Here is a 24,613-nt window from a genome sequence, read left to right as displayed (position 1 = left end):
GAGCACGCCAGCCATTTACAGTCAGTCTCCATTGGAGTTGGAAGTGGGCAAACATGTACTCGGCCAGTGATGGCGAACCTTTTAGGGACCGAGTGCCCAAACTACAACCCAAAACCCACTTATGTATCGCAAAGTGCCAACACGTCAGGGGGCGGGGCTTATCACAACGTATGATTTTACCCCCGTCGTTCTAAAAAGGACAAGGCTGTTTCAGAATAGACCGGGTGCAGATTCTGACTGCTTTTTGGACGCGGAAATACTGCAGAATGTCCTCAGCGGAGATTTCTGTGGAAAATTCTGCAGCATTTCCGCATCTAAAAAGCAGTCAAAATCTGCACCCGGTCTATTCTGAAAGAGCCCTGCCCATTTCTGCCACATGTACACATACCCCAGCGGTAATAGTGACACCTTCACCCCAGCGATAATAGTGACATCCCACAGCAGTAATAATAGTGACACTCCCCCCATTAGTAATAAGAGTGACATACCCCAGCGGTCCCCCAGCAGTAATAATGCCCGCTCCCCCCCCCAGCGGTTCCCCCAGCAGTCATAATACCCCCCCCCCCCCCAGTGGTCCACCAGCAGTCACAATGCCACCCCCAGCTGTCCGCCAGCAATAATAATGCCCCCCTCCCCCCAAGTGGTTCCCCCAGCAGTCATAATGGCTCCCCCCCAGCGGTTCTCCTGGCAGTCATCATGCCCCCCTTCCCCCACAGAGATTTTCTTGGCAGTCACCATGCCCCCCTCCCCCCAACGATTCTCCCAGCAGTCATGCCTCCGCTCCCCCGCCAGCGATTCTCCCAGCAGTCAGAATGTCTCCCATCCCCCCCCAGCGATTCTCCCAGCAGTCAGAATGTCTCCGATCCCCCCCCAGCGATTCTCCCAGCAGTCAGAATGTCTCCCATCCCCCCCAGCGATTCTCCCAGCAGTCAGAATGTCTCCCATCCCCCCCCAGCAATTCTCCCAGCAGTAAGAATGTCTCCCCCCCCCCCCAGCAATTCTCCCAGCAGTAAGAATGTCTCCCCCCCCCCAGCGATTCTCACACAACGGCTATTTTATCCAGCCTGGAAGGGGGAAGCAGCGGCCTACAAAACCTCAGTGGTCGCTGCTGCCGTCATCTAGATATATAAAAACGAAATATGTATGTATGTCTGTCTTCGCAGCAACGCGCGACGGGTACGCTAGTACCGCATAAAGGACAAACACACACACAGACACGCAGACACGCACGCACGCAGACAGACATACATTCAATTTTATATATATAGATGTTGGGGCATGTTCAAGGGCGTCCGATGTTGATGACATCAGTGATGACATCACAATAGCAGGTGGCTTACTTATTCGATCTACGTGGGGGGGGGTCGTAACTTTCGACGACGCGCGCGCGCGCCATTTATCCATTTATCGTAGGATAGTTGTACTATGCCTATAATATTCCCAGGAGTGTACTCAACAACTTCCCAAAGTTTCATGGCGATCGGATGAATGGTGTAGTAGCGCATAAAGGACAAACACACACGCAGACACGCGCGCACGCACGCACGCAGACAGACATACATTCAATTTTATATATATAGAAGATTAGGGCTAAGACAAACCAGACATACATAGAGACAGAGAACAGAGATGGTCAGCGTGGGTAGATAAAAAGGTAGTAGTACCCAAACTAAACTTGTAGATACTTGAGACTAGGTGCTAGCGTACCCGTCGCGCGTTGCTGCGAAGACAGACATACATACATTCGTTGCTGCGAAGACAGACAGACATAGCTATCCAATCCAGTTATTTACACTTTGCTTGTCTGCCTGCGTGCCGTGGATTATTCTAGGGGTTTTCCCCAGCTCGCAACATTGTATCCAATAAGCGAGTTCTCCACTAAACATTGTTCTCCATGAAAGAACTGAGCGTACCTTTTTTAAAAATGACGGCAGCAGCGACTAATGAGATTTTGTAGGCCGCTGCTTCCCCCTTGCAGGCTGAATAAAATAGCCGTTGTGTGGAACATCCAATTTATCCGGCTGCTGTGGCTTCTTGGGAAGATACTTTGGGTGGAACATACAATTTATCCAGCTGCTGTGGCTTCTTAGGAAGATATCCTAGTACTCGTTTACCCACTTCCAACTCCAATGGTAATTGGCTGGCGTGCTCTAGTGGTTCCAAGCTGTACGTGTCATAATAGAGCCTTAATGACATCACAATGCAGCTTTATAGAACATGTTGGGGCATGTTCAAGGGCGTCCGATGTTGATGTCATAATTCTTTGGCGCATAGAATTGAATAATCGAGTTGGGACCCATTAGCATTTCCTATTTATGACATATTCAATGCCCGTGCCAAATTTCAAGTTTCTATGTGAGAAAATTAGATTCCGTACGTAAAATTTGGACGCTAATTTTTTGGCGCAGCACAGCTTTCATTTTACCTCAGCATTCTCAATATCCAGCAATTGTCTTGCGAAACGTTCGGCGGATGCATCATCTTGTAGTTGAACACGCATCCCGTTGCTCGTAATGCCTTTTGCTTTTGTGCTTGAGATGGAAATCAAACGATCTTTGTCTGCGGGGCATAACTGTCGACGATGCTCGTACGCGCGCCACCTATCGTAGGATAGTTGTACTATGCCTATAATCTTCCCAGGAGTGTACTCAGCGGTCGTCTGTGTAATATATTAGTATATGAGGAGGAGGTCGTCTGTTTAATATATTAGTATATGAGGAGGCGGTCGTCTGTGTAATATATTAGTATATGAGCAGGAGGTCTCACAATGCAGCTTTATAGAACATGTTGGGGCATGTTCAAGGGCGTCCGATGTTGATGACATCACAATAGCAGGTGGCTTACTTATTCGATCTACGTGGGGGGGGGGGTCGTAACTTTCGACGACGCGCGCGCGCCATTTATCGTAGGATAGTTGTACTATGCCTATAATCTTCCCAGGAGTGTACTCAACAACTTCCCAAAGTTTCATGGCGATCGGATGAATGGTGTAGTAGCGCATAAAGGACAAACACACACGCAGACACGCACGCACGCAGACAGACATACATTCAATTTTATATATATAGATAAAAGCAGTGTTTAAACAAAGACTGTGGCGCTGCATGCCGTGACTACAGCATTTTGTTTCTTTTAATTAACTGTGCTGGATAACTAATATTTTATAGTATGGGTTGTTATGCATGTGGTGATACCAATTATGTGTAGTCTTTATTTTTTCAATATTTAAAGGGGTTGTCCCGCGAAAGCAAGGGGGGTTATACACTTCTGTATGGCCATATTAATGCACTTTGTAATATACATCGTGCATTAAATATGAGCCATACAGAAGTTATTCACTTACCCACTCCGTTGCTGGCGTCCCCGTCTCCATGGAGCCATCTAATTTCGGTGTCTTCTTGCTTCTTTAGACGCGCTTGCGCAGTCTGGTCTTCTGCTGTGTGCTCGCGCCGGAGAGCTGGTCTGCGCGTCATCATCGCAGCTCCGCCCCGTCACATGGTGCCGATCAGCCAATTAGGTGGCTGTAATCGGCAGTGGAACGCAAGACATCCACGGTGCACCATGGGAGAAGACCCGCGGTGCACCATGGGAGAAAACTGCGGTGCACCCCTGGGAAAGGACCGGCGGCCATCTTTAAAGAAGAACTTTTATAAGTTCATGAAATGCTGGAATGGTGAGTATAAACCATCTTTAAAAACGCTTTAAACGTGTAAATTGTAATGTTTGCTTTAGAAGGAGTACTGGGCAAAAAAAAAAATTTCACTTTTGCCTCGGGACAACCTCTTTAAGGCGTTGTGTAAGGGCAAGTTTAATTTTTTTCAGTGATTTTTTTTAGATGCTCTGATTAGAAATGACTGCAGCATCTACAGGGTTAATCAATGTGGAGGAGCTATCAGATGAGCAAGTCATTATTTCACTCCTTTTCTGGCTAAAAAAACCCATGTGTGACCATGAGAGAGCAAATCTGCTTCCTGTTTGGCTGGGGTGATAAACAAGAGGCTATACAGGAGGATTTTTTTCATGGACAATTAAAAGACTGACGTAATTTTGTAGACTGTCCAGGAAGATCGGGATAGTTGGCACCCAACTACGGTCAACAGTAATCCCCTGAAGGACGCTGCCTACTTTGATACTTTATTTGTAAATGGTGTTCACCTTGCAATTAGGTAGGATTATGACAATAGCAAAATTGCATATGTATTTTTACGTTATTCTACCTTTGAATGCAGGACTGCCAGAAATGAGGCTTTATTTTTTTTGTTTAGTGCCATTAGTGCCATTGCAGGGTACATACAACTTTGTTTATTTCACAACCCAGATCCCCCCCCCCCCCCCCCCCGGCCTTCCCAAAGAAATGAAAAAAACTGTTTGCTGTGTAGGATAAAGAACTATTTTCTATGTTTGCTATGGATATGGCAATGTCTCGCTTTTCTTTATTCATTAAGGGTTTATTTTTTTCTTATTTTGATTTTTTTAGCATTTCAAATGTTTTTCTTTACATTTTTCTAAGTAGGGGATTTAAATTTGCAATCCTACATTGCTCAGTTAACCCCTTTCCACCACAGGAAAATACAAGTCTTAGCTAGGAAGGGATACCCATTAATGTATGTAAAACATATGTCCAATGGATGTTGCAGGCTCAAAAGCGGAGCAGCACCATCTACACTGAAAGCCAGATGTGACTGGCCGAACACCAATCCCTGCTGATAACTCCTCACATGCAGCGATCAATGTTGGTTGTGGCATGTAAAGGGTTCACAAAGGAAGTCTGGGTCTGTCATGGCCTGTGATCGCTAGAATTAGTGATAATTAGAGATGAGTGAGTATACTCGCTAAAGGCAATTGTTCGAGCGAGCATAGCGAGTATCTCCCCCGCTCGAGACGGAAGGTTCGGGTGACGGCGTGGGGGAGCAGTGAGTGGTGAGTAGCGGCTGTCAGCAGAGGGGGGGAGATCTCCCCTCCGTTCCTCCCCCACAGCTCCGTGCCCGGCACCCGAACCTTCAGTCTCGAGCGGGGGAGATACTCGCTAAAGGCAATGCTCGCTCGAGCAATTGCCTTTAGCGAGTCTACTCGCTCATCTATAGTGATAATGCATTGCAGAAGTACTATCACAGCATCACGGGTTTAAGTCCCCTACAGGGACATAAAGTATGTAAAGCAACCCAAAAAGAGGGTAGGAAGGATCCAACGGCTGGATGTTCTTAAGGACAAAAATGTCCAAAAAGGTGGGGAAATATTACGAAATGAGATTCTCAAAAGCACAATCATTAACAATCAATAAAAGGAAGAATGGAAAACATTTAAAGAGACCAGGATGAATGAACACAGAACTTGCAAATATGTTAAAAAGGTAATGAAGTAGCTAATCGTCAGCACAGGGTCCTCATTGGTAGACCGCTCCATAGTCCAGGTGTGACATTACAGGTGTAGACATGGGGGTGGTGACATATAGCATGTCTATAGCAGGCAGATATGGAGCATATTAATGAGGAACAGTGGGCAAAGGGGTTCTGGCATGTTAAAGGAGAAAAGCCAACTCCTTAAAAACACTTTTTATTCCAAAATATCCATAAAATTACAAATGGTAGATACCGTGTGACACCATGTCTACGATCAGATGTAAACACTGAAGAGGTTGCGAAGCTCAGAGTACCGTGGCCTCTTCAATTAGCTGATCAGCAGGAATCCTAAGATATGGACGCCCTGCCCAATCAAATATTGATGTCTTATCCTAGGGCTAGGCCAGGCATTTTAATAGATTGGACAACCCCTTTAACAGGTGCTGAAATTTTAGTGTACTGCAAATTATATAAGGAAAACCTATTCTCTACTGTACATGAATGATAAAAAGATTGTGTCATTAATTTCCTGCCACCTTAACTACAGGCACCATGAATTAGAGACAGGGATGTTTGTTGCCCCGTGGGAGTTTTATTCTGAAATGCTGCAGAGCTGAACTTGTAGACACGGGGTTGGCCGCCTTGGCCTCTCCCTTTTTACGTATAGGAGTGCAGCGTTTCAGAATAAAACACCCACGGGGTAGCAAGCATCTCTTTCCTGGGTGTATTCACATTAATAGAGAATACACCCATTCCATTTTTGAAAGCATAGCTGTCATTTCAGAATAAGCACTTGTGTGTATATTCACAGAATAATGCTGTATCTGGACATTTTATAATGTGTATATGACTTTTTTAGAAGAATTCCTCTCTGCAAGCTCTAATTGTTAGTTCAACTGAGCTAGTGGGTGAAGACCAACTGCTATAGCATCTCCCATACACAGAGAAAATAGGAGATGGTGTTCTACAGAAAGCTAGGGAGCATAATCCGAAGCAGCCGCATGGAGGACATTATACAGCACTATTGAGCAATGCAGTTGCGAATCCAGCACAGGGGTGAGAAAAAAAAAAAAATAAAAAATTATTAATCCCCTTACGAACACAGCCTAGTACCTTTTTTCTTCACATATAATGTATATTACAAGACTCATTTTTTTTTTTTCTGTGCAGGGAGAAAAAAAAAAAACAGCTTTTTTTTTACAGTATTAATCATACAGCATAAATGAGAAAATTTACAGGATGGTACAATTACGGTGATCTCAAAATTATATATTTTTATGCATTTCCACAATTGTTTTTGGCATTGCTGCAAAGTCCTTTAACTTTTTTATTTTTCCACTGGCGGAGCTGTACGAGAGGTTGCTTTTGGCATGATGAGCTATAGTTTTTATGGGTACTATATTGGGGCACATATGACATTTTAGATTACTTTTATTGCATTTTTGTGGGAGCTGGAATGAACACAAATTAGATTGTTGGACTTACCATAAAGTCTTTTTCTTGTCTGGGGGTACAGCTACTGCCAATAGACGGTAGACACTGAGCAGAAAAGAGTTAGCTCCTCCTGCAGACACCAAGCTAATCAGTTTCTATGCAAGCAGTAAGAGCAGCAGAGTAGGATTTGAAAAAGTAGCACAGGAAGTGCAACGTATAAAACTAAATGAAACAAGAAAAAGTACAAAAATCGTATTTTTTTTGTTTGCGTCACTGGGTACACAAGTTGGACCATAGGACATTCTAGAGCAGTCCCAGTGGGTGGGGAACATACATAAGACGGCATGAGGTCAGTTATATAGGCATCTGCAAAACGCGCCAACCAATAGAGGCATCATAGGATGCAAAAGTGAAACTTGCAAAATGAACCTTGCAAAATTTTGCAAAGGTGTGCAAATAGGTCCATGTGGCTGTTTTGCAGATCTGAAGGGTCATTACGTGCTGCCCAAGAGATGCCCACAGCCCGAGTTGAACGTGCACTAACGCGTAAAGGTATATCTTTGTCTTTTCTACGATATGCCTCTACCACAGCTCACAAGTTCTAGCATGCAATGATCTTGGAAGCTGCAAGGTCTTTACTATGACTGTCCAGAATCTCGAAAAGGGAGTCAGAGTGGCTCAAAGCAGAAGTTTTAGCCAAATAGATTCTCTGAGAGAAAAAAAAAACAAGCTTATTGAGAGTGCGTGCGCTTGGATGAGACTCTGCAGGGCAGAATGATGGTGACAATATCCTCGATGAAGTGGAATGACGACACCACCTTTGGTAGGAAGAAAGAAACATAATGGAGGACCACCTTGTCCTGGTGTAATACAGTGAAGGAATGTTTGGCCAAGAGTCCTGCGAACTCTGAAATTTGGCGAATGAAGGAGAGATCCACCAAAAATGCAACTTTGTATGCCAAAAGGTGAGCTTGGATGTCTCGCATAATTTCAAAGAGACGTGATTGAAGAGCATCTAGGGCCAAGTGAGGAGTGGCGTGGGTAACTCCCTATATGAAGAACAATACCTGTCCTTTCAGGGAGCTGAGGCTCATGTCCATGTCTAGACATGCCTGAAAAAAGAAAGTAGTAGGGAAAGAGAAAAACTCATGGGATGAAAACCATGGTAAACTCAAGAAGAAGAGGATTTCCTAGCCTTCAGAGTCAGAATGGTCAGAAAAACCCTGATACCACAGGATCACATCTTCTACCACCACGCTGTTAAATGAAGTGCGGCTAAACTAGGCTGAAAGAGAGGCCCCTGCAAAAGTCAATGAGAAGGTTGACTAGGTCTGTGTGCCATGCACATCAAGGCCAGTCTGGAGCCATGAGTACCACTGACCTTCCCGTTTGATCATCTTGATTTTTGTAAGCTGCAGCCATCGCATTGTCTGTTTGGATACACAGATTGGGAACCTTAACAGCTGTTGCCCAAAGTGACAGAGCAACAGTAGTATGACCCAAAGTTCAACACATTAATTGGGAGCGGCAACTCCAGTACTATCAACTTCCCCTGCGCTGTGAAGTTGTGAAACGTACCTCCCTAGAGGAAACTGGCATCTGTGGTCAGCTCCAACCACTGTAGTGTCAAGAAAGATTACCCTTGGAAAATAGAGGGGATTCCAGCCAGGAGTCCAGGGAGTGACAAAGCGTTCAAAAAAGTTGGATTCTCTGATCCAGCGACTGTGCGGATTTGTCCAATCAGGAGAAGATTGGACACGAGCGGTCGGGCATAAAATTGGCTGAATGGAGTCACCTCGAAAGAAGCAACCATTAAGCCCAGGGCTCTCATACAACGTTGAATGGAGATCGAAGTCTGAATTTGTAAGGAGCGCACCTGTGTCTGGAGTAATTGGAGTTTGTGTTGGTAGCAGAAGATGGGAATTTATCGTGTCAAACACAAGGCCCAGAAATTCTAGATGCTGAAAAAGGAAGAGAAAGAGGACTCGGGGTAGCTGATAATCTGCCTGAAATGAGAGTGTGTTTAGTCACTAGCATGACGTTGAATGAGAAGATAGTGACAATCTCCCTGGAGTGTACAAAGGATATCACTGCCACCCGGACTTTTGTAAACACCCGCAAAGTCATGGCCAACCCAAAAGGGAGAGTCACAAACTGGTAGCGTTCCCACCCAAGTGTGAAGCGCAGAAAATGTTGATGCGCTCTGCAGATGGGCACATGGAGATATGTGTCCTTGATGTCAATGGACACCAAGAATTCGCCTTGTTCCATGGATGCGATGACCAACTTTGGCAACAACAAGCGGAAACAGACTTTCAACATATCAATTCAGTTTCTTCAAGTCTAAAAATGTAAGGACGGATCCATCCTTCTTGGGAACAACAAAAAGGTTTAAATAAAATTCAATGAAAAGCTCTGCAAGTGGAACCGGGATGATTGCTATCTGGGCAAGTAGCTGGCATATCGTTTATCCGTGAAGGGGACGTTGGAAGTCTTGACCAAAAGAAACGGTCCCAAGGGAAGTTGATAAGCTATGATATGCCTTGCAGAGATGACCTTCCTTGCAGCATGTAAGAGGTTAATAGTGGCAACTTGTGTTCTTGCTTCCGGCTGGCTGTCAGGCATGGCTGGATGGATGGTAGTTAGAGATGAGCGAACGTGCTCGGCCACGCCCCTTTTTCGCCCGAATACCGCGAATTCCGAGTACTTCCGTACTCGGGCGAAAAAATTCGGGGGGCGCCGTGGCGGCACGGGGGGGGTAGCAGTGGGGAGTGGGGGGGGGGGGGGGGGAGAGGGAGAGAGAGAGGGCTCCCCCCTGTTCCCCGCTGCTCCCCCCCCGCACCGCCACGCCTCTCCCCGCCCCCCGGCGCCCCCCCGAATCTTTTCACCCGAGTACTGAAGTACTCGAAAATGGCGGTACTCGGGTGCGTAAGTACTCGAAACGAGTACGTTCGCTCATCTCTAATGGTAGTGTATTCCAGGAGTAGACATGTGGCCAAGGTCTCAACAAATATCATCCACATGCTGCAGAATTTTTCCCACTAGCGGTGCAGATCTAAATTTTGTAGCATGGAGATTTTTGCTGCCAATTTTTAACCACAGATTCACTCCTTTCAGCAAAGTGGGGCGAAATTGACAGCAAGTCAATGGGTCACACTATTTCCGGATTTATTTAAAACACTGAGACAGCTTTCAACCGGATGAGAAAATCGTGTGAGATATGAGCGTTGCGAGAAGCAAAGTATCGCATGAATATGAACTCCATTCTTTTGAATTGAGTCGTATACATAAACAATGCATGGAAAAAAAATTGTAACATTCTCTTTGCCTGTTCCTCGGAATGCGTCACCTATTGTTTTCAATGGAGGAGTAAAACACATCACATGGTGTGCGATGTGCACGCAACGTTCCCCATTGAAAACAATGGGAAGCACTGCCAATCCTCCGACGCAGCTGAAGGATCGCAACCTCAAAGAAGTGAATGTTTTTAGCAGAAAAACACCTCACATTTGCGGGGACATCGCACGCTTATGAGCGCGATACCAGGCCGAGTATCACAGTATCGACTGTGTAGATAGCCTAATTCTTTCAGGAACAAGTAGAAAATACAGCGGGGAAAATAAATCACTCCTTTCTAATTCAAGTCTTTAAAGGCAACTGAAGAGAGAACCCCCCCCAGTGACTCTAGAGCAGTGTTCCCCAACTCCAGTCCTCAGGGACCGCCAACAGGTCATGTTTTCAGGATTTCCTCAGTGTTGCGCAGGTGATATTATTGTCGGTGCCTCAGACATTGCCACAGGTGTTCTTACCATAGGATATCCTGAAAACAACCTGTTGGTGGTCCCTGAGGACTGGAGTTGGGGACCCCTGCTCTAGAGCACACTCACCGTCAGTAGATCTGGGGTTACTTCCTCCACGTTACATATGTTGCTTGGGAGGACATCCGTGTCACCAACAGCTTCTTTCTTCTGCAAGGACAAAGTAGAGACATAATTCTCCTTGCATCTCCATTCTACTAACAGCCTATGTCTCCGCCAGCTCCTCTCTCTTCTGAACGTGGAGCTCCGAAAGGCCCCAAGAGACAACAGAAAAAACAGCCACTTACCTTCATTTTTTCTCCGATACTTTTGCTGCACAGATTCTTAGACTTGTTCAAAGCATCTGCCTGAAATCTGCCTAGAAGGACAAACATGGAGTTGTGAGACCTTCATCAGTATTGAACTGCATTCACACAGAGGTCTACTGCTGAAAATGCACGCAGAGATCAGCATTTTATATAGACCTTTTGGTGGCATTATTTTCCCTTTTAAATTTAGTGACAATACAAGAAATGCCAAAAAAAAGCTTAAAAAGCCACATAGGCATCTGATATTTCACTAAGACTTTAGAGGGAAGCTGTCACGTCCCTCTGTCAATTAACTTATGGTGCCTTTATGGGAGGCGAAGGAGCTGGGGGGATGTATCATGCTGCCTGCGATCCAGTGCTATGCCCTCTGAAGATCTGATAAATCTAACTGTTCATGTTACCGTGCGCACGCTTCCCCATAAGATTTGTATAAGAGAGTGCGGCATGCGACTCTGAAGAGTAAGATTTTCCAGCGGCGTGTGATTTTTGGAGGGCAACAGAGCTGGATGGGTTGAATATAAATACCACACATTACCTGGCTCCCTGTCACAACCATTAACAGCATCAGAACTTAGGTTCTCTTTAAACACGTATGGGTAGAAACACAGATTACAGTCCTAAAGGTGGTACACCGCGCTTGTTGATTTGTGCTCCGCTACCATGGATTGATCGCCCGCCTCTCAGGTTCTCGTCTTATAGGTTGTCTGCATTTTCCATAGGGCTGACCGATCAAGGCCACGGGCAGCAATGTCACTACAGGAGGCTGGATGACCAGCAGATCTAATCAGCACTACTGAATGTAAGGAATTCTAAAGGCAAATCTATAGACAAAACTAGACTTGCATTTTGGGCAGAGCAAAAACATTCAAAAAGGAAATCATCACCCAAAGTCATTATCTGTACTAATACAAACCAGAAAATAAAACATCTATTCTAAGGTTTTACTTTTGGATTTTAGTTTTAAAAAAAAACAAAAAAAAACAAAACACATATTTATGCACATAGTTATAGGGGCGGTTATCGTTGACCAAGTAACTATTGAGCTCGGTTAGTAACAGTTCGGCAATCTGCTTTAACCCCTTAAGGACATGACCTATTTTGGGCTTAAGGACGCAAGCATTTTTGGCGGATTTTCTTCTCCATTTATCAAAAGTCATAATTTTTTAATTTTTCCGTCGACGCGGCCATATAAGGGCTTGTTTTTTGCGTGGCGAACTGTACTTTTATCTGTGCCATTTTTACATTTCACTATATTGTAAAACTTTTTTTTTTATGATAGCAGGGAGAGAAAACGCATCAATTCTGCCTTCGATTTTTTTTTTTACAGCGTTAATCATGCAGCATAAATGACAGAATCCATTTTTTCTGCGGGCCGGTATGGTTACAACGATGCCAAAATTCTTACATTATTTTTAGGTTTTTCCACTTTTCTGCAATAAAAACCCTTTTTTGGGAATTTTTTTTTTCTAAATCGCTGCATTCAAAGTCCTGTAACTTTTTTATTTTTTTATGTACTGAGCTCTGTGATGGCTTATTATTTGCGAGACGAGCTGTAGATTTTATTGCTACCATTTTGGGGTACATATGGCTTTTTTGATCACTTTTTTTGCGTTTTTAGGGAGGCAATTTTTAGCATTTTAGTTTTTTAGCGTTTTTTTACGCTATTTTCCGTTCACACTCAAAAGCATGTGCAGCTTATTGTACACGTCTGTACTGACGCGACAATACCAAAATATGTGGGGTTTAATTTTTTTAACCTTTTTTATGCTAATACGAGGAGAAAAAAAAAAAAGCATAAAAAAAGGCTTAACTTTTTTTTTAAAACACAACTGTGTTCACTACAGTACTGCCCATCACTGTGATAAGGCATGGCATGGCTAGTGCCCTGCCATGCCTTATCGCTTATACAGCGATAATAGGCATTGGGAATACAGGACGCCAGTGTCTGGCTTCCTGTTGCCATAGCGACAGGCCGGGCTCTCGCGATGTTATCGCGAGAGCCGGCCAAAGACACAGAGGGAGCGCGCTCCCTCTGAACTCTTTCCCTGCTGCGATCTACTTAGATCGCGGCAGGAAAGCGGTTAATAGCGGGAGGCGCATCTCTGATCTCTGTGACTGACAGCCGGCTCCCGCTGCGGGATAGCGCAGGATCATATGAGATCCCGCGCTATCGCCAGGACGTAAGTTTACGTCATGTTGTGGGAAGTACCCAGCTCCCAGGATGTAAACTTACGTCCTGGAGCGGGAAGGGGTTAAACTAGCATGAAAATGTAGGTTTTTTTGCACATACTTCTTGACACCAAAATGTGCAATTTTTTTCACTTTCCTTGCTTTTTTTGAGAACAAAAAGTAGGCCGGGTTGTGCTGAGATGCAGGGCCACCACTGGTATGTGGTCCAGTACTGAAGCTCATCGCAGATCTCAAATCACACAGCAAGAACAAATGTGCAGATATAGTAAAATCACTGCACATCTTACTCCACCACACGACGCTTCAAGACTGGCATATGTCTAAGGCCAGTGGGTCAGAAACGCTATCTTTTCTCCTTAGGGAGAGCACCTGGATGGTAAGTGAGGCGACTTAAGAGGCCATTAACACTCCTCTGGGTAATATGCAAATAAGTGAGATGAAACAACAACTCCACAGTGCCACTATTGCTGCCTTCCAATAGGTGGCACTGTGGAGGTATTTCATCTCGCTTATTTTCTAAAGGCCAGTGGCACACAACCAGATTTGAATTGCAGAATCCGCGACTGTTACTCACACGGACAATCCGTGGTATTCCGCATTTATTCAAATAGAATATTCGCAGCAATTGCGATTTTCGCAAACGGAAATAAAATTGCTACATGTTCCATTTTTGCGTTGATTCCACACGAACTCCTTCCATTGAAGTCAATGGATGCCATCCGATCTGCGACCCATCCGCCATGAATATTGCAGACTGCTGCAGGTAACTGCGACCTTCGCCTGGTGAAGGTCGCAGACTGTGAAGTCTCAGCTGTGTAGCATCTTCAAACAGTAGGGTAGTTCGCTTGGCTACTTTAGCTACGGAAACATTTATCTTGCGTGTTTTCTCCCAATCTGCGCATACCTCCTCCGAAAATGGGTAGCACCTTTTAATTCTTTTAGTCGTGAAGGATCCTGTATTGGGTTTACCGCACTCCTTTAGCAGCTTTTGGATATTTTTTATGGACTGGAAAAGTGTGCCTACATCTTTCCCCCGGCCCCCTTCCCCCCAAAGACCTCATTCTGAGTGCAAGGTTGTCAGAGTTCTTCCATATTGACCGACTTTATAAGTTCGTAAAGGTCCTCCTGATTACAAGAAATTTCTATTCAATCGTCCTCATCTGAGGACTCCTCAAGGGCTGGCTGTTCCTCGACATCTGAAAATATGGTGGTACTTTCAGAGTCTGAGTAATCGCCTGAGCTACCAGGCCTCCTTGAGCGTATGGACACAGATTCAGTAGCTGGCTGTATGATTTGGGAGGTCATTGTTGAGCGTACTTCCTCCCTAGTCAGCTGTCTGTCCTCCATAAACCTGCTTGATTCTTTTATAACCTTGGCTATACATAGTTTGCATAGTGTTTTGTCATATGTGAAGGGTAATCTTTTTGCGCACATTTTTTTGGTCTTTGCTTTGGTGGGCCATCTATTTTCTTGTTCCCCTAACAAACATGGAGAGGCAAATAAAATGCACTTATATTTCATTTAACATGATATTCAAAATCAAGCATCTTTATACCCAATGGGCTACTTACGACCCCCCACGGTAGCAACTGGTTCGGGAGTGTCCAATGCTGGAGTACTCAATCTTTGCTAATACTGCAGTCACTTATGGACAGAAAAGCCTGTCACTGCAGAGGTTTACTTTAGCACTCTTCTCTCGGAATCCTTCTTTTCAAATTTGGTGCTCCAGTGTACCAGCAGCGCCAGGGAGAAGGCAGAAAAACGTGGCCAGCACGCAAGACCCATGATGGATCGCAGTGGGAGGAATCCGGCCTGGGTGAACCTCCCATTGCAGCATCCCGGGAGACGATTCTAGGGAAGGGAGGATCAACTTCCTGACCTCCAATCTAAGTATTCCTGCTGGGATCTCCCCCAGCACCTCTCTGCGATCCTGTTTCCTGGCAGGACAGGAAAACTGAGGAAGGTGGGGGAAGCTTTTAAACCTCTCTGTGTGACTCTGTCCTATCAGGAGGCGGCAATCTCGGGTGGTGCCGTCGTGGAGACAACTCAGGGAGAAAAAAAGCACATAGAGAATGGGTGTAGCAGGTTACCACAGGAGGGTTCAAACAAAGGATGAACAAATATTTGTCTGGGATGATTTAGTGAATCCTGCACTGAGCAGGGGGTTGCACCAGATGACCCTGGAGGTCCCTTCCAAATCTACCATTCTATGATTCTATGGGAGGAATTGGGCTAAGCACATACAAAAGACTTCTGTTTAGTCTATGATCTATTAGTATACTTGAGTTATAGAATGGTAGAGTTGGAAAGGACCTCCAGGTTCATATGGTCCAACACCCTGCTCAGTGCAGGATTCACTAAACCATCACTGAGTCAACAGTGTTATGCAGCAGGCAAAAAGACAAACACAATTCTGGGATGTATTAAGAGAAGCATAGAGTCTAGATCATGTGAGGTCATTATCCCCTCTTCCTTACTCAGACCTCATCTGGAATACTGTGTCCAGTTCTGGGCACCCCACTTTAAAAAAAGACAGACAAACTGGAGCAAGTTCAGAGAAGAGTTACCAAGATGGTGAGAGGCCTGCAAATCATGTCCTATTAGGAACGGTTAAAGGATCTGGGAATGTTTCTGCAAAAACAGAAGGCTGAGAGGAGACTTAATAGCAGTCTACAAATATCAGAAGGGCTGTCACAGTGCAGCGGGTTCAGCCCTATTCTCATTTGCACAAAGAAAGACTATCAGCAATGGCATGAAACAGAAAAGGAAGGGGACACAAATTAGATATTAGGAAAAAAAACAACTTTCTGACAGTAAGGGTGGAACAGGTAACCACAGGAGGTGGAGAGTTCTCCTTCAATGGAAGTGTTCAAAGGCTGGACAAATATCTGCACAGGTCCAATTGGGTGGGAGAGTATACCTTCGCTCAGTATGCATATATTGGGTTGTGTTGGTCCCATCAATTATCTCATGCAGATCATGGGCTAGCATGGGCAAAGCTTAACAAGTTATTTTTATAAATGATCTGGAGAAGGGAATTGATGGGAAACTGATCAAATTTGCTGACGACAAAGCTAGGAGGGATAGCCTACAATAGAGAAGAGAGTATTCAAAAAGAAGTAGAAAAGCTTGAACAGTGGGTAGCGACAAACAGGATGGTATTTAACAGGAGAAATGCAAAGTCCTACATCTGGGACTAGCCGCATGTGAAAGAGACGTGGGTAATAGATCATAGACTGTACATGAGTCAACAATGTGATGCAGCAGCCAAAAAGGCAAACACAATTTTGGGATGTATTAAAAAGAAGCATAGAGTCTAGATCACATGAGATCTATACCCCTCTACTCTTCCTTAGGGCTCCTGTCCACAGGCGCTGCGAACTCCCGGGAGCAGGAGGCGACAGGCAGATCTCCGTGGTCAGCCTATCTATGCTGCGAATTGCCGTCCGCAAGCGGAGAATTGCTATGATTGTGTGTGTGTGTGTGTGTGTGTGTGTATATAATGGGGAGGAGGGGAAGAGACAGCATGTTCAGAGAAGAGTTACCAAGATGGTGAGCAGTCTGAAAATCATGTCTTATGAGGTACGGTCAAAGGATCTGGGAATGTTCAGCTAACTTTCTGATAGTGAGGGTGATCAATGAGTGGAACAGGTTACCAGGGAAGGTGGTGAGTTCTCCTTCAATGGTAGTCTTCAAACAAAGGCTGGGCAAATATCTGTCTGGAATGATTTAGTGAATTCTGCACTAAGAAGGGGGTTGGACCAGATCACCCTGGAGGTCCCTTCCAACTTTACCATTCTATGATAATACTACCGGGTTTCCTCAAAATTAACACACTGCATTATATTAATTTTTGCCTCAAAAGAGGCACAGTGTCTTATAATACTTACCTAGCACCCGGCTCTCGGGTCCCTCACGCTGTCTCGTCACTGCTGAAGGCTGCCGTGTCCTCCTGCATGCCGACAGCAGTTCTTCCTGGTAGCGGGCTGACGTGGCGCTCGATTAACCAATGAGAGCATTAGCTTGCTGGAGGCAGGGTATTCAAGCACTGCTACCAGGAAGAACTGCTCTGTTGGTATGCAGGAGAACACAAATGCCTGCAGCAGCGCAAGGAACCCAAACACCAGCTCCTAGGTGAGTTTATATTTTTACATATAGTGTAGCTAGGGCTTATTATCAGGGAAACACTATTGAAAAGAGGCAAGAAAGGAAAAAAAAAAATAGAACAAGCAGTGGAACTTAACAATGGGTTACATGGTCAAGGGCGTCCACCTGGATAATAACTCAGCTGCATTTTCACATCATAATGAATACCTAAATGAGGCAATTCCTAAAACAACTATGCTTAAAGATATATTTTCTTTTGCACCCAATAGATTCATTTTTGAGGCAGGAAATTAACATGAGTATCCTGAGGAAAGAAGCCACTTTACCCAGTGGTCTTTACATTTTCCCAATTGGCCCAATCTGTTTGCAATCAGATGTTCCATTACACAGTTAAATTGGACTCCTAGAAATATCTCAGTTAATGATTGGACCTCCCTCAGGGGTTTTCCATTTTTTTAGCTATGGATGTCATTGTCAGCACATGTGATATAATAGACAAGTCAGGGGGGACTGTAATTTTCTATACCATGTACTATCATTTTTATTGACTTGCGGTTAGGGAAATGTAAGATTACTTACTAGTAATCCGTTTTCCGGGAGCCCATGACAGCAGCAGTGAGTGCGCCTCCCGCTGTGTACCAGTTACCTCCTCAGTTCTATAGTAAGATCCAGGGACTAATTGAGGCCGATGCTTTTTATTTACATTTATACAGTACTTCCATTTTATTCTGTAAAATTTATTTTTAACTCAACTACTGCAAGATGGGGGAGAATTAGTGGTGCTGCCAAGGGTTCATGGACATCTGGTTACCGGTAAATCTTAAGTTTTTTCTTACGCCCATGACAGCACCAGTAAGAAAATAAACTAGGTCAACGCAGGAGGGTTGATGGCCTGAAGTAATATTCTGCTGATGGCTGATAACTCACTGGATTGGGGAATCCACCAATAAAGAATCTCCAACTGACTTGTAGCCCTGAAGTATCAGCACTCCCTTCTGATGATGAAAACTGCCAAACACCTAAGACTTTCCAAATTACAGAATACATAACCGCTTCTTAGCCGCCCAGACCTTACTTGCCCCATTGTTCTGGTTTCTCTATTAGAGCCAGCTAGACTATAGAAGATGCTTTGTTGTTCTTAAAAAGTCTGATTCCCAGAAAGGAACAACTATTTACACCACATTACCCCCAATACATTGTACTCAGGAGGAATCCAAGCAAAAATCCTAGTTCTGGATTCTCGATTTTAAAGTTAGGTGGATTCGTGTAGATAGCTTATGAAAAACAAATCTTCCAAAGTATAAAAGCATCCTATAACTACTCCACAAAAGGAGGCAATGTCAGGAAGAAACACAGTTACAATTTACCTCTGATGGGGGATTTTTGTAACTTCCATCTATTGATTATCTTGTTCTTATCAGTCTTCCCTCAGATCTCCAAAGGCATTCTCTACCCTAGATACCTTACTGAAGACTTGCAGGGAGGAAGCTTCATCTATTGTCTTTCCACTGAAGATCACCTGTCAAAAGCAGGAGGTCATCAGCCAGCAGCCCAACACAGAGAATACGAGTAACCAGGTCATAGGCAAAGCCTTGAGGCTATGGGTAAAAGGCAGATCATAAAGCCATTAGCAAACCTCAGCAGCCACAAGCCTACAAGGGTATTAGTGTATCTTGACGCCACCAGGAATTCCTGATGGAGTCAAGATTGAAAGAGAGGTGACGCCCCCTCAATGTGATTGGCTGCACATGGGGAGAGCCCCCAGGTCCTGCAAGGGCACAAAAAAAAAAGTTAAAATAGAGAATCGATAACTGCGGGCGCCGGCAGTGCTGCCGAGAAACGGCAGCATCGGCTGTGGCAGCAGGGCAGAAGGTGCAAGCCTTCGTTACAGTATTACCACTGCCAGGAAGAAGTTGATTCTGCCGCGGCGCCGGTCCTGAACTGCCCTCAGTGTGGAAGCCCTGCGCGCCGTTGCCAGCAGGGACCGCAAACATAAGCCGGGAGCGCCGTGCACGGGTCACTGATTCAGTCGCCGCAACGCAAATTACATACGTCAGTCGGGACCAAAGTGTAATGACAAAGCGCCGGGGATGGAGGCGGCGGGCAGAACAGATAGGTGAGCGGGCGGCAGAGCATCAGCCTTGACTTAAATGGCGGGTATAACAGGGCAGAAACACGCTGCAGCGTCTCCATAGATTTGACTTCCACCGCTGCAGCGTTATACTGAGGGTTACTACAATTATTAGCCTTACATTATGACATGTAATGCTGCCATGTTACAGCTGTAACACGCCAGCATTTACAGATTATAATGTACAGCGAATAACTGTAGAGGACCTTTGTGCCTTCACCCTATCGGGAGCTAGGAGTGTGAGAGGGGCGTTCCTCCTGTCAAACCCCTAGCTTCTGGTGGCGTCAAGGTACACCAATACCGCCTACAAGTAACATAAATAGGTGAGTCCACAAGCCACAAGCCAAGCACAGTCCCTATTAATACCTAGGTCTGACACAAAGCCACTAATTAAAATGCAAAAAGGATCTAGACAAAGCCCAAAAGGCTATAGACCATAGGTAACCACAAAAGAAAAAAGGCCAAACCTACAAAGGCCACTAGGTCACAGGGCAAAAACCACAAAGGCTATAGGCAAAGCCCAAAAGCCATGAAAGCTACAGCTTAAGTAATAAAAGATATTTAAGCCATAAAGCAAAAAGCCACACAACCAGCCATAAGGGTTATTAGGTTATAGGCAGAGCCATAAAGGCCATCAAGCTACAAGCAGAGCCCTAAGGCCATAGGCAAAACCATGAGGGGCAACCGGCTGTAGGTAGAGCCCCCAAGGCTGTTATCAAAGCCATAAAAGGCCGATAGGCTACAGGGAAAGCCAGAAGATGCTATAGGCTTATTCAGAGGCCAAAGGCAAAGTCCAGAGACCATAGATCCCTAACAGAGACCATACAGATCCTCAGTTCAGCTAAGTACACATATAGCCATCACCTTAACTTTTTCACTCATGAAGGGTTAAGGCAAACGCAGAATTCACTCCCTTCTGCAGGATGATTCTAGTCACTGGACTGGCGGGAGATCCTATCGGATAGAGTTCGTTACTTCTCCCAGCTCCAATCAGTGATAATATGAGGCAGCGTCCAGAGCATTGCACACTTGAACCCCATCTGATGGACGCCCCACAAACCTCCGGGCCCAGTGCAACAACCCAGGGAGTGTATACCGCCAAAGGGTTCTCCCCCAACTGTAGAAGTATCCCTCCAGAGACACAGGAGCACATCATCTGCTGCAGGAGACGAGAGGATCATTCCTGGCTCACCCAGAGGTTGCTAGTGGACACTTAGGCCGTTCTCAAACACGGTACTTTGCCGTGATTTTACTTTCACTTTCAGCTGCAGCTCCCTGCAGTCGACAACGTATTTTAGCGCACCGCATCATTGTGATAGATGAGATGCTCTAAAAAGACAAATATAGAGCAGACAGCGTTGGAAAGTGCCGCGGTCAAAGGAATATCTGCGAGGTCCCATTGATTTCAATGGGAGCGTTATACTGCAATTAACGCGGCGTTTAAAAGCGCCTGTGTGAAAGAGGCCTTACACCAGACATGTAACTTCTCATGCCATGGAGTTTGGAAGTGAAGCCCTGCAGTCCGTAGCATTTAGAGATCTGGAATGCTTTTAAGAGCTGACACAGCCGAGCAGCAGCTATCTCAGCGTTCTCCAAAATGTCCTATGGACAGGAAACAGGGAATAGGGAGGTGACTGGTGTTCCTGCCTTTAAAAAGATACGGGGCAGGCTCTCCTTGGTGCTACCATGGCCATAAGGGAAGGAGGATATCCGAGAGATGTTTTTGAGCTCAAGGCACCAGGAGGAGGCACAGGTTTGTATGTGCAGTATGAAGGACAGGACTGATTCAAAAGTTACAGTGGACTTGTGGGACTGGGGGAAGTATGGAGCCATTGATTGTTATTGGCAAGTCCATGGGGGTGTTGAGCAGGATGGGGTAAAATAGCGAGTTCAGTTTCTTCATGTCGAGTTTTAGAAAGAGGCAACAGAAAAAAGGGGATATTAACTGGTACACTCTTGGATTCAGGATAGAGGAGAGCTAACATCTTGGCAAGATGGTACTGGAAGTCATGAAATTCTATGAGCGGTCCTAGGCCATAAGTAGAGATAAAGAAGAGTAGTAATCCTGGGACAGAGCCTTGGGGGCTTCAACATGGAGGGTGAGGCAAGAACTTGGTGTGCAAGTGGGAGGAGAGAGTTTATAACAAGGGAAGAGCGCGAGGTTAGTGATGCCAAGGGAGGAGAGAGTTTATAACAGCAGCACCTCCACAGTGACAGCTGCGGGTGGGAGGGGGTCGACCATGTTGAAGGCAAAGGACAGGTCTAAAAGTACAGATACCAATAATGCTTATTTTTTACTGTTTAGTTTTGTTCTGGTTAAAAGGTTTTGCTTTAACTTCTATAATTTTTTTTATTGAAATTATTTAACATTTTTCTTAGTTCCACTAGGGAACTGCAACTTCTAAATCATACCACATACTGTAATACCTCTGTATTGCATTATATAGTACTTATACATGTTGCCCATTATGCCTTGCCACAGAACAAAAAGTAGGAAGCAATCGGAAAGCCATAGGTACTCCAAAATGGTACCAATAAAAACCACAGGTCACTCCAAAAAAGCAAGCCCTCACACAACTATTGAAACATAAAAGTTATAGCTGTCAAAAGATTGCGACAGAAAAAAAAAAAAAGTATCGTAGAATTGGAAGGTACCTCCAGGTTTATTGAGTTCAAACCCATGCTCAATGCAGGATCACTAAACCCAGCCTCTGAAGACTTCCCCCTCCCTTAGCAACCTGTTCCACTTATTGACCCTCCCTCACCTTCAGAAAGTTTAAAAAGATTAAATATTATATATATGAAATTTAAGATTTCAAAGTAGTACAAAATAACCTATTAAGGGCTCCCATACACTTGCAATTTTTTTTTAACGTGAATGTCAATGGGATATTCTAAAGTTAAAAATGCATCGCACCAAAATCGCAAATCACAAACTTGCAATGCGTTTTTAATATTAGAAAGTCCCATTGACAGTGTGTGTGGGAGCCCTAAATGTATCTTTGTAATCCCACTGACCCACAGAATAGTTACCATGTCACAACTTAATAGAATCTATTATACCAGCAATTCTGCGTGCAAACAGGTGAAAGAAGAGAGTAGTAATAATCAGTAACAAACTTCGGAGAATATAATAAATGCTACAGAAGCATGCATTACAACAGTGCCCCGAACTGTAATATAATAATAATAGTAAATCAAACTAGTAAAGAACACTTGTCTGTGAGTATGTGTGTGGGTGTGTTTCTTATGCTCCACACCTGGTGAGGTCATCGCTCTGCCCCCTTATGACATCATTGAAGGTCCTACAACATATATAAAAACACAGAGTCTGACCGACAGAAAAACACAGTTAGGGCTCTTGAAAAGGAGAGGACAAAAATAACACAAAGAAAATACAACTAAACCGCTATTATATCAGACACAACTCAGCAGTCCGGACAGAACACACTGACTTACCTCCACCACAGAGATCCAGGTGGGCTAAAGGACCTGTGGTGATGTCACTGCTGTGGGGGGAGCAATCAAGCTACTGTGAGTGTGATGTGCCAACAGAAACACTGGTACTATAATTTCCTAATAATTACTAGTATAAGAGGTAGAGGTGAAATTCAAAAGGACTAGTATCGGTATAGGTTATCTCACCAGCGATGACGTGAAAACCAGGTACAAATCTCCCATTCTAAGGATAGAAGGTCTACCAGACCTGTTTACTAACAGATCAGCAGGAACACCATTGTGGAAGGCCCCGTCCGGCAGCAGCTAGCTCACATGTCCGCAATACACAGCAGCTACAGCACCTCTGATGACCACGCGTTTCAATACAAATGCGCTTCTTCCCTTCCATGAGGTTTTCACGTCAGTGATTAGGTAGCAGCTACAGCTCTGGGGTAATTCGTGTCTTGGTGCAGATACTGTTGATTTTATTAAAAGGCAGGTCATTTCTGCCGCAGTTTATGCGCTGCAGATGGTGAAAATGACCAATTTTTTTTTCCTTTTCATTCTGCTTAGAAATTTTTACGAGTCGTATTTTCCGGCGTATAAGACGACCCCCAACTGTCGACTTATACGCCGAAGAGGAAAAAAAAAAATCAATACTCACCTCCCGCGACGCTGCTGCAGGCTGTCGCTCCCTCCTCCATGCCGACAGAGCATTGCTTTCTGAAAGCGAGGCTTGAATGCCCCGTCTCCAGAAAGCTAATGCTCTGATTGGCTAACTCAGCGCGGCGTCAGCCAATGAAAGCTGGTTCTGCGTTAACCCATCACAGCCATTCAATAACAGTTCTGTCCCGTTCCCTGGAGGTGAAATATGGCTAGCGATATTCCGCCTCACCCATGGACAGGGGGCCTAACACGAGGAAACCACTTCTACTGTAAAACCTCTAATAAACACCTGCAAAATGGGCTCGTCGCCCCTTGCCGCACGCTCGTTACAGGCTCGTCGCCCCTTCTGTGGTGGGCTATACTGCATAAAGGATATTTAAAAACCTTTACCGGGTCCTGGAGTCCATTTTGTCACAAGGAACCGTTCTCAAATAAAAGCAAAAATGGATGCAGCAACCCAGCTTCTATCAAAGGAGTTCCATCTGCGGGGGAGGGGGGGGGCATCTGCGGCGTTCCATTACACCGTGTGCGGGGAAGGGGGGCATCTGCGGCGTTCCATTACACCGTGTCCGGGGAAGGGGGGCATCTGCGGCGTTCCATTACACCGGGGAAGGGGGACATCTGCGGCGTTCCATTACACCGGGGAAGGGGGACATCTGCGGCGTTCCATTACACCGGGGAAGGGGGGCATCTGCGGCGTTCCATTACACCGGGGAAGGGGGGCATCTGCGGCGTTCCATTACACCGGGGAAGGGGGGCATCTGCGGCGTTCCATTACACCGGGGAAGGGGGGCATCTGCGGCGTTCCATTACACCGTGTCCGGGGAAGGGGGGCATCTGCGGCGTTCCATTACACCGTGTCCGGGGAAGGGGGGCATCTGCGGCGTTCCATTACACCGTGTCCGGGGAAGGGGGGCATCTGCGGCGTTCCATTACACCGTGTCCGGGGAAGGGGGGCATCCGCGGCGTTCCATTACACCCTGTCCGGGGAAGGGGGGCATCCGCGGCGCTCCATTACACCCTGTCCGGGGAAGGGGGGCATCCGCGGCGCTCCATTACACCCTGTCCGGGGAAGGGGGGCATCCGCGGCGCTCCATTACACCGTGTCCGGGGAAGGGGGGCATCCGCGGCGCTCCATTACACCGTGTCCGGGGAAGGGGGGCATCCGCGGCGCTCCATTAC

General features: G+C 45.5%; 1 protein-coding gene across 1 annotated transcript in view; it reads right to left on the bottom strand.

Annotated features, from left to right (window-relative positions):
• SARS1 (seryl-tRNA synthetase 1) overlaps positions 1-24,613 on the bottom strand; it is a 117,638-nt gene that overhangs the window by 91,101 nt on the left and 1,924 nt on the right. Inside the window, exons 2-3 of the mRNA XM_066600332.1 lie at positions 10,879-10,949; positions 10,661-10,741 (exon numbers count right to left, since the gene is read on the bottom strand). Coding sequence (XP_066456429.1) covers positions 10,661-10,741; positions 10,879-10,949 — 152 coding nt within the window. The remainder of the gene's footprint in view (positions 1-10,660; positions 10,742-10,878; positions 10,950-24,613) is intronic.

Source organism: Eleutherodactylus coqui, chromosome 4 (assembly GCF_035609145.1).
Source record: "Eleutherodactylus coqui strain aEleCoq1 chromosome 4, aEleCoq1.hap1, whole genome shotgun sequence".
Classification (NCBI taxonomy): Eukaryota; Metazoa; Chordata; class Amphibia; order Anura; family Eleutherodactylidae; genus Eleutherodactylus; species Eleutherodactylus coqui.
This window is presented reverse-complemented; position numbering and strand designations above follow the sequence as displayed.